Source organism: Somniosus microcephalus, chromosome 1 (genome assembly GCF_052327205.1).
Source record: "Somniosus microcephalus isolate GS21.2 chromosome 1, FLI_Smic_1.0, whole genome shotgun sequence".
Taxonomy (NCBI): Eukaryota; Metazoa; Chordata; class Chondrichthyes; order Squaliformes; family Somniosidae; genus Somniosus; species Somniosus microcephalus.
The window spans coordinates 285,939,652-285,953,135 of NC_140987.1; the positions used below are offsets into that span (position 1 = coordinate 285,939,652).

Consider the following 13,484-nt stretch of genomic DNA (forward strand, 5'->3'; position numbering starts at 1 on the left):
ATTCCCCTCTCAAGTGAAATCTTGATTAGGGACCTCTTCAGACGGATAATCAGGAGCCCCCAAATTTAACTCCTCAACAAATGCTGGCAGTTCTGACTTCCCTGTATCTCAAACTGGTCCAGCCTGAAACTGAAGTCAAGTGCAGGTAAAGGGGAGAGAGAGAAAGGAAGCTATCAAATATTTCAGGTACAGTGGAATCATGTCTGTCAACACTCCCAGGCACCTCGCAAAATAAGGCATTAGAGACGAGTCACTTCGGTCAACTTAGCCAGTTCCGATTGTGTTTGTATTGCTAAAGGTCAAATATCCATGTTTCAAATGTGAGAGTAACCAGAGTTCGGGTTCCAATCTGTATTGCTTTAAACATGCACCAATAGATGGGTTACGTACAGCGTAAGGTGAATTACGTTTAGCGCTAGGCAGGTTGAATACATTGCTGAAGTACAGACAGACTAATGGATATTCAGCCTTTGCGTATATTCAGAACTGAGATCGATGGATTCATTGGCGCTAAAGGAATCAAGGGATATGAGGATTGGGCGGGAAAGTGGAGTTGAAGAAGAATGGCGAAGCAGGCTCGAGGGGCAGTATGGCCTACTCCTGCTCCTATTGCTTGTGGTCTAAGATGTACTTGACCCAAAACATGGGCTCCCACTAGTTCAGTTTGCAGAAAATCATGAATGGGGATAATAGGACAGTTAATCAGGGCTCTGGATGAACTAGACAGTTTATCTGGAAGGTTGTTTAATCTTGTTGATTGCAATATATATATTAAGAGAATACAACTAGTTGGTGGTACAGAGGACATTGATGGTGTAGAGGACGTGTCTTTCAGTAGGTTATGATGAAAGGTGGCAGAGAGGAATGAGAACCCCAGTAGAGGTTGTATTGGCATTGCTGGTTAGTATACCAATTAACCCTGCTGTGAAGTGGCATGAATTCCCTGATCTAAGATGGAACAGCTTGAGGTGGAACAAACACAACCCCAGCTAGATTGGAACAGCATCGAACGTCATGAACATTCACATGCAAGCACGTTGATTGCCCTCCTTTTGCAAGGGGAGTATTATACAGGAGCACTTCCTTTGGCTGTAGTTTAACCACTTCTTTTTTAATGTTCTGCAATTTGTTATATACATCTTTACTTAAGAGAAAGGGCAAACCATTTTTGTAACAATCACAATGTATGGTTCGGGCCTCAACCACAATTCAGAGCCCTTTTAGAATATAGTGATTTTTGAGGAGGGCTGGGTGTGTGTGGTGTGAAGAGCACAAGTCTTTTTAAGACCAAAGTTGTCATGATTTAAAATTCCCTACAATGTGAGCTGCTGATCTCGAGTGGGGCCATCTGCAGAAGTGATTCTTTTAATTTTTATTTAGCTTGGGACCATTTTTGCTCCGAGTTGTGCACCCCAGAAAAGCAACAGCATTAATGCTTCATCGGTGATATAAGAGCTAATGAGAAATAGTTTTTCTTCTTTAAGTTGTATCTTTGCATATGTTCAATTGCTTATCCAGTTTGCATTTGTTTTTATAAAATAGGAAGTTGAGTTTCCATCCCTGAAAGAAGGCTTCTCGTTTGTGTCACTAATTGATGGATACTACAGGCTAACTGCAGATGCTCATCACTACCTCTGTAAAGAGGTTGCACCTCCGAGGTTGTTGGAAAACATTCAGAGCAATTGTCACGGGCCCATCTCGTAAGTGCTGAACTGCTTCTCAGTAATTACTGTATAAAAACTGGAAAATGCAACCTGTTCTTAAACCATTTTGTTCACTGTTTGAACTGTATAAGGGAAAGTATTAAACAGGAACTCTGCACTATGTTGTCAGACAACCTTAAACTCATGTTAAATTGGGAAGCGGAGGGAAGTAGCATCCTGGGCCAATTCTGGTTAGTACCTCAGCCAAGTAGTAGGATGTGTGGATGTGCTCACACCCACAGTAACCCACCAGCGAGTTCCCAATCTCAGCTATGCCATCAAACCTGCTCACCCCACAGAGAGGGACGGACTCATACTTTGCCTCTTTCTCCTCCCCCTTCAACTCCATCTGAGCTTGCACTCACACAGCTAGAAGTTAAGCCGTGGAGCTGAAAATAGACTGGTTGGCCCTACCTCTCAATTAACAGCTTGCATTTATATAGCGCCCTGAACATAGCAAAATGTCCCACTGTGCTTTACAGGAATGTGATAAAGAGCCACGTAAAGGGACATTAGGACAGGTGTTCAAAGAGGTGGGTTTTAAGGAGCGTCTTAAAGGAGGAGAGTGAGGTGGAGAGGTTTAGGGAGGGAATTCCAGAGCTTAGAATCTCGGCAGCTGAAGGCACGGCCGCCAGTGGTGGAGCGATTAAAATCAGGGATGCGCAAGGGGCCAGAATTAGAGGAACGCAGAGATCCCGGAGGGTTGGAGGAGGTTATAGAGATGGGGAGGGGGCAAGGCCATGGAGGAATTTGAACACGAGGATGAGAATTTTAAACTTTTGAATAGTATGTGTGGCGCGACCAGAGCTAGAGGATGAGGATGGGGAATGAAGTGGGGTGAGGGTGGGAGTGGAGGAAACTAAGTCAAAGAAATAAGTAAAAATACTAGAGAATGTTGACCAGCACCTTACTTGCAATTTCAGAAAAAGATGATTCACAGTAGATTTTAAAAAATGAAATGAAAAGATTTTTAGTACTGAAAATTGGCTGTTACTTTAATTCACAGTTTGTTTGGCAAATACCAATGACAACTTTGAAGACATTATTATTTTTCTAGAGTTCTATTTACTGTTGCACTAAAAAGTTGAACATGGTTTTGTTCTCCATTTGATTCATGAATTGGTGCTGCCCCCTAGTGCATCCTCAGCATCTTGTAACTTCTCCTGTGTATGTTGGGGATTTTCAGTGACTTGAGTCTCTTGCTTATTATAAGCATGTATAAGCCCAATTCAAATTCTGTGGTGCTATCGCTGGTGACAAGATTCTAATGTGTTGTAGCCGAGAAGTGAAGGCGAGAGGTGACTCCAGCTGCTATTGCAAGAATAATAGGAGTTTCAAACTCTGAAGTGAGTGGTTAAATATCAGGAGACTGCACGGACAGAAATCACCACTTCATATCCCTGTCAACAGGGACATTTTTCCCTTTTGTATTTCAAAATAACAATGTCAAAGGGCAATATTTTGATAGCTTTGGATGCGATACAAAAATTTAATGATAATTAGTTATATATTTGTCCATTTTTTATATTGTGCCGTTTCAATCTATCTGCAACACGTTTGTTAAGATTAAGTGTGGTTTTATATCTCGCCCCTTTACAGTATTTGAGAGATGCATTGAATTAGTCAAATCCAGTATCAGTTTTGTTACTGGCTTCAATATCTTCAGAGCCGGGCAACAGAGCAAATCTGTGTGTTTCTGTCGCTGATGCTGCTATCTCCGCTGAATACTTATGTGTTTCCAAACCCAATGCAACTAGCTGGCTACAACAACACAAAAGCAAAATACTGCAGATCCTCGAAGTCTGAAATAAAAACAGAAAAAGCTGGCAATACTCAGCAGGTCAGGCAGCATCTGTGGAGAGAGAAACAGAGTTAACGTTTCAGGTCGATGACCCTTTGTCAGAGCTGGAAAAAGCTGGCGATGGAACAGGTTTTTAAGCAAGTTAGAGTTCAACAATTTCAGACCATGACCTCTGCCCCTATCTTTTTTTCTATTTTTTTTCACTCTCTCACATGGCAGCTGTCTTTCATTCTGTCATCGCCATTTACATTTCCTAGAGTCATCTTTTAAGGACATAAGAACATAAGAAATAGGAGCAGGAGTAGGCCAATCGGCCCCTCGAGCCTGCTCCGCCATTCAATAAGATCATGGCTGATCTGATCCTATCCGCCAATCCACTATCCCAGAACCATCTCCTGAATCTAACAGAATTAGACACACGAAATAGGAGCAGGATCAGGCTACACGGCCCCTGGGCCTGCTCTGCTACCCACAGGGCCATGACCGATCCGAACCTAGACTCATGTCCAAATTCCTGCCCGCTCCCCGTAACCCTTAATTCCCTTTACTTCTAGGAAACTGTCTATTTCTGTTTTAAATTTATGTAATGATGTAGCTTCTACAGCTTTTTGGGGCAGCATATTCCATGGACCTACCACCCTCTGAGTGAGGTAGTTCCTCCTCATCTCAGTTTTGAAAGAGCAGCCCCTTATTCTAAGACTATGCCCCCTAGTTCTAGTTTCACCCATCATCGGGAACATCCTCCCCGCATCCACCCGATCCAACCCCTTCACAATCTTATATGTTTCAATAAGATCGCCTCTCATTCTTCTGAACTCCAATGAGTAGAGTCCCAATCTACCCAACCTCTCTTCATATGTCCATCCCCTCATCCCCGGGATTAACCGAGTGAACCTTCTTTGTACTGACTCGGGAGCAAGTATGTCCTTTCTTAAGTATGGACACCAAAACTGTACGCAGTATTCCAGGTGCGGTCTCACCAATACCTTGTACAACTGAAGCATGGTGTGGAGATGCCGGAGTTGGACTGGGGTGGACAAATGTAAGAAGTCACACAACACCAGGTTATAGTCCAACAGCTTTATTTGAAATCACAAGCTTTCGGAGCGCTGCTCCTTCTTCAGGTGAAGTGGAGAAATGCATAAAGACACAGCTTATATAGTCAGAGAATCATGTAAGATGTTTACAGGTAACCTTTCCAACTGCCATTTATCACACCTCGGCAGAGAGATAATCACAGCAGTCAAAGGTGTGAATGGTGTCCAAACAGGTCAGTCAGGGAAACATTACATCAAAGAACAATGAGGTGGGGTCACAAGGGGTCAAATATTGCAGATGCTGGGGTCTGTATGAAAAACAAAAAAACAGACAAAAAGCATTTTTTTTGGCTGGAAATCACAGCAGGTCCGGCCGCATCTGTGTAGAGAGAACAAGCCAATGTCGACTCGAGTCTGGATGACCCTGCGTCAGGTGGGGTTACATGTAGCGTGACATGAACCCAAGATCTCGGTTGAGGCCGTCCTCATGGGTGCGGAACTTGGCTATCAGTTTCTGCTCGACGATTTTGCGTTGTCGTGTGTCTCGAAGGCCGCCTTGGAGAATGCATACCCGAAGATCGGAGGCTGAATGTCCTTGACTGCTGAAGTGTTCCCCGACTGGGAGGGAACACTCCTGCCTGGTGATTGTTGCGCGGTGTCCGTTCATCCGTTGTCGCAGTGTCTGCATGGTCTCGCCGATGTACCATGCTCCGGGGCATCCTTTCCTGCAACGTATGAGGTAGACAACGTTGGCCGAGTCACATGAGTATGTACCATGTACCTGGTGGGTGGTGTCCTCACGTGTGATGATGGTATCTGTGTTGATGATCTGGCATGTCTTGCAGAGGTTGCTGTGGCAGGGTTGTGTGGTGTCGTGGTCGCTGTTCTCCTGAAAGCTGGGTAATTTGCTGCGAACGATGGTCTGTTTGAGGTTAGGCGGCTGTTTGAAAGCGAGTAGTGGAGGCGTGGGGATGGCCTTAGCGAGGTGTTCGTCGTCATCGATGACATGTTGAAGGCTGCGAAGAACATGGCGTAGTTTCTCCGCTCCGGGGAAGTACTGGACGACGAAGGGTACTCTGTTGGTTGTGTCCCGTGTTTGTCTTCTGAGGAGGTCTATGCGATTTTTCGCCAACACACCTGGACGTCCTATCGCATCAGGCAACAGAACCCTGTGTGAGAACCTCTCTGGATATGTCGAGGGCATCCTGAAACCCATCGTACAGGGAACCCCCAGCTTCTGTCGCGACACTACAGACTTCTTACAGAAACTCAGCACCCACGGAGCAGTTGAACCAGGAACACTCCTCGCCACGATGGACGTCTCGGCACTCTACACCAGTATCCCCCACGATGACTGCATCGCTGCGACAGCCTCAGTACTCAACACCAACAACAGCCAATCTCCAGACGCCATCCTACAACTCATCCGCTTCATCCTTGACCACAGTGTCTTCACCTTCGACAACCAGTTCTTTACCCAAACACACGGAACAGCCATGGGGACCAAATTCGCACCCCAATACGCAAACATCTTCATGCACAAGTTCGAGCAAGGCTTCTTCGCTGCACAGGATCTCCAACCAACGCTATACACCAGATACATCAACGACATTTTCTTCCTATGGACCCACGGCGAAGAATCACTGAAAAGACTACACGATAACATCAACAAGTTCCATCCCACCATCAAACTCACCATGGACTACTCCTCAGAATCGGTCTCATTCCTGGACACATGAATCTCCATCAAAGACGGACACCGTAGCACTTCACTCTACCGCAAGCCCACGGACAACCTCACGATGCTTCACTTCTCCAGCTTCCACCCTAACCACGTTAAAGAAGCCATCCCCTATGGACAAGCCCTGCGAATACACAGGATCTGCTCAGACGAGGAGGAGCGCGATGGACACCTACAGACACTGAAAGACGCCCTTGTAAGAACGGGATATGATGCTCGACTCGTCAATCGACAGTTCCGACGGGCCACAGCGAAAAATCGCATAGACCTCCTCAGAAGACAAACATGGGACACAACCAACAGAGTACCCTTCGTCGTCCAGTACTTCCCCGGAGCGGAGAAACTACGCCATGTTCTTCGCAGCCTTCAACATGTCATCGATGACGACGAACACCTCGCTAAGGCCATCCCCACGCCTCCACTACTCGCTTTCAAACAGCCGCCTAACCTCAAACAGACCATCGTTCGCAGCAAATTACCCAGCTTTCAGGAGAACAGCGACCACGACACCACACAACCCTGCCACAGCAACCTCTGCAAGACATGCCAGATCATCAACACAGATACCATCATCACACGTGAGGACACCACCCACCAGGTACATGGTACATACTCATGTGACTCGGCCAACGTTGTCTACCTCATACGTTGCAGGAAAGGATGCCCCGGAGCATGGTACATCGGCGAGACCATGCAGACACTGCGACAACGGATGAACGGACACCGCGCAACAATCACCAGGCAGGAGTGTTCCCTCCCAGTCGGGGAACACTTCAGCAGTCAAGGACATTCAGCCTCCGATCTTCGGGTATGCATTCTCCAAGGCGGCCTTCGAGACACACGACAACGCAAAATCGTCGAGCAGAAACTGATAGCCAAGTTCCGCACCCATGAGGACGGCCTCAACCGAGATCTTGGGTTCATGTCACGCTACATGTAACCCCACCTGACGCAGGGTCATCCAGACTCGAGTCGACATTGGCTTGTTCTCTCTACACAGATGCGGCCGGACCTGCTGTGATTTCCAGCCAAAAAAAATGCTTTTTGTCTGTTTTTTTGTTTTTCATACAGACCCCAGCATCTGCAATATTTGACCCCTTGTGACCCCACCTCATTGTTCTTTGATGTAATGTTTCCCTGACTGACCTGTTTGGACACCATTCACACCTTTGACTGCTGTGATTATCTCTCTGCCGAGGTGTGATAAATGGCAGTTGGAAAGGTTACCTGTAAACATCTTACATGATTCTCTGACTATATAAGCTGTGTCTTTGTGCATTTCTCCACTTCACCTGAAGAAGGAGCAGCGCTCCGAAAGCTTGTGATTTCAAATAAAGCTGTTGGACTATAACCTGGTGTTGTGTGACTTCTTACATTTGTACAACTGAAGCAATACCTCCCTATTTTTATATTCTATCCCCCTAGCAATGAAAGCCAACATTCCATTGACCTTCTTAATCACTTGCTGCACCTGCATACTAACCTTTTGAGTTTCATGCACCAGGACCCCCAGATCCCTTTGTACTTCAGTACTTTCCAGTTTCTTGCCATTAAGATAATAACTTGCTCTACGATTTTTCCTGCCAAAGTGCATAACCTCACACTTTCCAGTATTGTATTCCATCTGCCAAATCTCTGCCCACTTACTTAGCCTGTCTATGTCCCCTTGCAGGTTTTTTATGTCCTCCTCACTCACTACTTTCCCTCCCATCTTAGTATCATCTGCAAACTTTGATATGTTACACTCGGTCCCCTCCTCCAAATCGTTAATATAGATTGTGAAGAGTTGGGGATCCAGCACTGACCCCTGCGGAACACCACTAGTTACTGATTGCCAGTCTGAGAATGAACCATTTATCCCAACTCTCTGCCTTCTGTTAGATAGCCAATCCTCTATCCATGCCAGAATATTACCCCCAATCCCGTGATTTTTTATCTTAAGCAATAATCTTTTGTGTGGCACCTTGTCAAATGCCTTTTGGAAGTCTAAATACACTACGTCCACTGGTTCCCCTTTATCCACCCTATATGTTACTTCCTCAAAGAACTCCAGCAAATTTGTCAAACATGACTTCCCCCTTCATAAAACCATGCTAACTTTGTCCTATTAAATTATGATTATCCAAATGTCCTGTTACTGTCTCCTTAATAATGGACTCCAAAATTTTTCCTACCACAGATGTTAGGCTAACCGGTCTATAGTTTCCAGCCTTCTGTCTACTGCCCTTTTTAAATAAGGGTGTTACATTAGCAGTTTTCCAGTCTGCCGGGACCTTTGCTGAGTCCAGGGAGTTTTGGAAAATTATTACCAATGCATCCACAATCCCTACCGCCACTTCCCTCAAGACCCTAGGATGTAAGCCATCAGGTCCAGGTGATTTATCCGCCTTGAGTCCCATTATTTTACCGAGTACCACTTCCTTAGTGATTTTGATCGTGTTTAGCTCCTCCCCCCCTTTAGCCCCCTGTTTGTCCAGTGTTGGGATATTCTTAGTGTCTTCTACTGTAAAGACTGATATAAAATATTCATTCGGTGTTTTTGCCATCTCCATATCTTTTGTTGCTTTACTTGTCTCATTACCATCTCCTTTTGCCTTGCACCATCATCTCTTTTGTCTCTTAATCTCTCCTGCCTTCCACCCTATCACAGACCTTCTCTTTTGTTCTTTCCTCCCCTCTCCCCCTTTCCCTGTCCCTACACTTGCTTAAAAACCTGTCCCATCTCCAGCTTTTTCCAATTCTGATGAAGGGTCATCGACCTGGAACGTTTCTCTCTCCACGGATGCAACTAGCTGACTGTCATTCATGGATTGGATGAAGAGATGTGGCTGGGGAAAAAAGGAATACTCTACCAAGAGCAGTACCCAACTCGAAGCACATTTTCCCAGGGTTAGGCTGCACTGGGTCAATTCCAAGGCCATTCCAGCTTTCTGAACCCATTAAAGTGAATGAATGTGGGCAAGTAGCAGGCAACTTCTCATTGCTTCCCCCGACATCTTGGGTGAGATGAGGAATTACGGGCCCTAACCCACTTTGTGGGGCAGTGTAATGATGTCCCATCATGGTACATCATTCTTCAAGGGAGGAAAATAATAAAGAAAGTAGGTTCTTCAAAAATAATTTGATTTTTTTCCTCTCTGCGACAGGATGGACTTTGCTGTGCATAAACTCAAGAAGGCAGGGAATCAGAAAGGTTTTTACATTCTTCGATGTAGTCCTAAAGAGTTCAACAAGTACTTTCTCACTGTAGCTGTAGAGGTAAGTCTGCACATTTATGACCGTGGTTCACATTGTTTGGATATAGGGAAAGTACAGAACCAAAAAAGACTTGTCCATCTGAAAGGTCCCAAAACATAGAAACACAGAAGATAGGAACAGGAGTAGGACATTCGGCCCCTCGAGCCTGCTCTGCCATTCAATGAGATCATGGCTGATCATCCAAATTCAGTACCCGGTCCCTGCTTTCTCCCCATACCCCTTGATCCCTTTAGCCTTAAGAAATACATCTAACTCCTTCTTGAATATATTTAATGAATTGGCCTCTACTGCCTCCTGTGGTAGAGAATTCCACAGGTTCACCACTCTCTGGGTGAAGAAATTCCTCCTCATCTCTCCTAAATGGTTTACCCCTTATCCTTAGACTGTGACCCCTGGTTCTGGACTCCTCGACCATCGGGAACAGCCTTCCTGCATCTAGTCTGTCCAGTCCTGTCAGAATTTTATAAGTTTCAATGAGATCCCCTCTCATTCTTCTAAACTCCAGCGAGTATAAGCCCAATTGACCCAATCTCTCCTCTTACGTCATTCCTGCCATCCCAGGTATCAGCCTGGTGAATCTTCGCTGCATTCCCTCCATGGCAAGAATATCCTTCCTCAGATAAGGCGACCAAAACTGCACACAATACTCAAGATGTGGTCTCACCAAGGCCCTGTACAACTGCAGCAAACCCTCTCGCTATGAAGGCCAACATACCATTTGCCTTCTTAACCGCCTGCTGCACCTGCATGCTTATCTTCAGCGACTGGTGCACAAGGACACCCAGGTCTCGTTGCACTTCCCCATCTCCCAATTTATTGCCATTCAGATAATAATCTGCCTTCCTGTTTTTGACACCAAAGTGGATAACCTCGCATTTATCCACGTTATATTGCATCTGCCATGCTTCTGCCCAATCACCCAACCTGTCCAAATCATACTGGAGTTTCTCGGCATCCTCCTCACTGCACACTCGCCCACTCAGCTTTCTGTCGTCTGCAAACCTGGAGATAGTACATCTAGTTCCCTCGTCTAGATCATTAATATATATTGTGAATAGCTGGGGTCCAAGGACCGATCCCTGCGGTACCCCACTAGTCACTGCCTGCCACTCGGAAAAAGACCCGTTTATTCCAACTCTTTGCTTTCTGTCTGCCAACCAGTTCTCTATCCAAGTCAATACCTTGCCCCCAATCCCATGTGCCTTAACTTTACACGCTAATCTCTTATGCGGGACCTTATCGAAAGCCTTTTGAAAGTCTAAATACACCACATCCACTGGTTCTCCCTTATCTATTTTACCAATTACATCCTCAAAAAATTCCAGATTAGTCAAGCATGATTTACCTTTTGTAAATCCATGTTGACTTTGTCCGATCCTGTCACTGTTTTCCAAGTGCTCTGCTATTACATCTTTTATAATGGATTCTAGCATTTTCCCCACTACCGATGTCAGGCTTACCGGGCTGTAATTGCCCGTTTTCTCTCTACCACCTTTTTTGAATAGTGGGGTAACATTAGCTACCCTCTGGGCACTGTTCCAGATTCTACCGAATGTTGGAAGATGATCAGCAATGCATCTACTATTTCTAGGGCCACTTCCTTAAGTACCCTAGGATGTAGATTATCAGGCCCTGGGGATTTATCGGCCTTCAATCCCGTCAATTTCCCTAACACCATTTCCCTACAAATACTGATTTCTTTCAGTTCCTCCCTTTCATCAGAACCTATGTTCCCTGACATCTCTGGGAGGTTATTTGTGTCCTCCTTTGTGAAGACAGAACCAAAATATGTATTTAATTGGTATGCCATTTCTTTGTTCCCCATTATAAATTCCCCTGATTCTGACTGCAAGGGACCTACGCTTGACTTCACCAATCTTTTTCTCTTCACATATCTATAAAAGCTTTTACAGTCAGTTTTTATGTTCCCTGCAAGCTTACTCTCATACTCTATTTTCCCCTTCTTAATTAATCCCTTTGTCCTCCTTTGTTGAATCCTAAACTGCTCCCAATCCTCAGGTTTACTGCTTTTTCATGCCAATTTATATGTCCTCTCCTTGGATCTTATGCTATCCCTAATTTCCCTTGTTAGCCACGGTTGAGTCACCTTTTTTGTTTTATTTTTATGCCAATCTGGGATGAACAAATTCTGTAGTTCATTCATGCGGTCTTTGAATGTTTGCCATTGTCTATCCACCATCAACCCTTTAAGTGACATTCCCCAATCAATCCTACCCAACTCGCGCCTCATACCATCGTAGTTTCCTTTATTTAAATTCAGGACCCTAGTCTCTGAGTCAACTACTTCACTCTCCATCTTAATGAAGAATTCTATCATATTATGATCGCTCCGACCCAAGAGGCCTCGTACAACAAGATTGTTAATTAATCCTTTCTCATTACATAATACCCAGTCTAAGGTGGCCTGATCTCTGGTTGGTTCCTCGACATATTGGTCCAAAAAACCATCCCGTATACTCTCCAGGAATTCCTCCTCCACCGTATTGTTACTAATTTGGTTAGCCCAATCTATATGTAGATTAAAGCCACCCATGATAACTGCTGTGCCCTTATTGCACACTTCTCTAATTTCCCTTTTAATGCCATCCCCAACCTCTGCATTACTGTTTGGAGGTCTATGTACCACTCCCACTAATGTTTTCTGCCCCTTGGTATTTCTCAGTTCTACCATACAGATTCCACATCATCAGAGCTAATATCCTTCCTTACAATTGTGTTAATCCCTTCTTTAACCAACAATGCTACCCCACCTCCTTTTCGTTTTGGCCTATCTTTCCTGAATATTGAATATCCCTGGACGTTCCATCTTCTAGACCCTTGTCCCCTGGTTCTGGAGTTTGTGGCAATCTCAATCTATTCTAGTAAGAATCATGAAGGGTGTCTCTCCTGCACCTACTCGTCTTCAGAGTAACCAATCTTGGGCTCCTGAACCTCTTCTCATAAGTCAGATGCTCCCTCCCACTTGGATGCCTTGTCCTCATAGATCAGGTCACAGCCGTCAGAGCTTTCAGTAAGAGGGGGACAGACTGCATGACAACGTGCTGTTATTCTTGGCGAATTAACTCTGAGTGATGGGGCATATTCTCAAAACAATGCTTGTAGCAGAAGTTGCTTTGTGTAACCACAATTTAGTGTAATAATTTGGTCAGTGTGAGTGTTTCCAAAAGAGTGATCTTCCTTTCCATTTTTCCTTTTCCTTTCCTCCCTCCCCTTTATTGTGCTTGGAGCCTCAGTGCTGACCCCTCTTGTCAAAAAGCTAAAACTGAGGCTCAGAACAACAGGAATTTTATAAAGGAACAGTGTCCCCAGGCGATGTTCCCCAGCGTGACATTGGCAATATGTGTATTTAGATCAATGAGGACTATATCTAAAGGTAGATAGTGTAATATTTCCATTGCTTAGAGTAATCGTGAGGAAGAAAAGATGCGAGCTTCAGATTGATTTCCAAGATTACAATCCATATAAATGGTAGAATGTATTTTCTTAAGCTATCCTCTGATTTTTATTTAGAAGGACAACGTGACTGAATGCAGGCACTGCTTGATTACCAAGAATGAGAACAATGAATACAATCTGAATGGAGCAAAGAAGAATTTCAGCAGTCTCAAAGAGTTGCTGAACTGCTACAAAAAGGAGACTGTTCGTTCTGATGGTATTATCTTCCAATTTACCAAATGCTGTCCACCAAAACCAAAAGGTACTGTTTCCATTAACCAAAAATAGTCAGTCCTTTTAGATTTAAATGAAATGGTTGATCAGTTGCTGGTTCCAAATTCCACTATTTTTTTTCCTCAATGATTGGGACTGTGCTGACGTTCTGGTCCATGGAGACGTTCTTGTGACTTGTGTACAGGTTCAGAGGTGTGAGCCCCGATTTTAACTCGGGGGCGGACAGGGAAGCCAAGGCGAGTAGCAAACCGTCC

The 13,484-nt window shown here is 44.8% G+C and overlaps 2 protein-coding genes across 6 annotated transcripts in view; one reads left to right on the forward strand and one right to left on the reverse strand.

Annotated features, from left to right (window-relative positions):
* dnah6 (dynein, axonemal, heavy chain 6) overlaps positions 1-13,484 on the reverse strand; it is a 1,317,984-nt gene that overhangs the window by 1,225,805 nt on the left and 78,695 nt on the right. The gene's annotated exons all lie outside the window — the stretch shown is intronic.
* LOC147124821 (tyrosine-protein kinase JAK2-like) overlaps positions 1-13,484 on the forward strand; it is a 414,008-nt gene that overhangs the window by 352,832 nt on the left and 47,692 nt on the right. For all 3 annotated transcript variants that reach the window (XR_015079093.1, XM_085993603.1, XM_085993613.1), the window contains 3 exons: positions 1,543-1,700; positions 9,429-9,540; positions 13,072-13,258. Coding sequence is in view for 2 of the 3 variants with exons in the window: in XM_085993603.1 (XP_085849729.1) it covers positions 1,543-1,700; positions 9,429-9,540; positions 13,072-13,258 (457 nt within the window). In the remaining variant the exon portion in view is untranslated. The remainder of the gene's footprint in view (positions 1-1,542; positions 1,701-9,428; positions 9,541-13,071; positions 13,259-13,484) is intronic.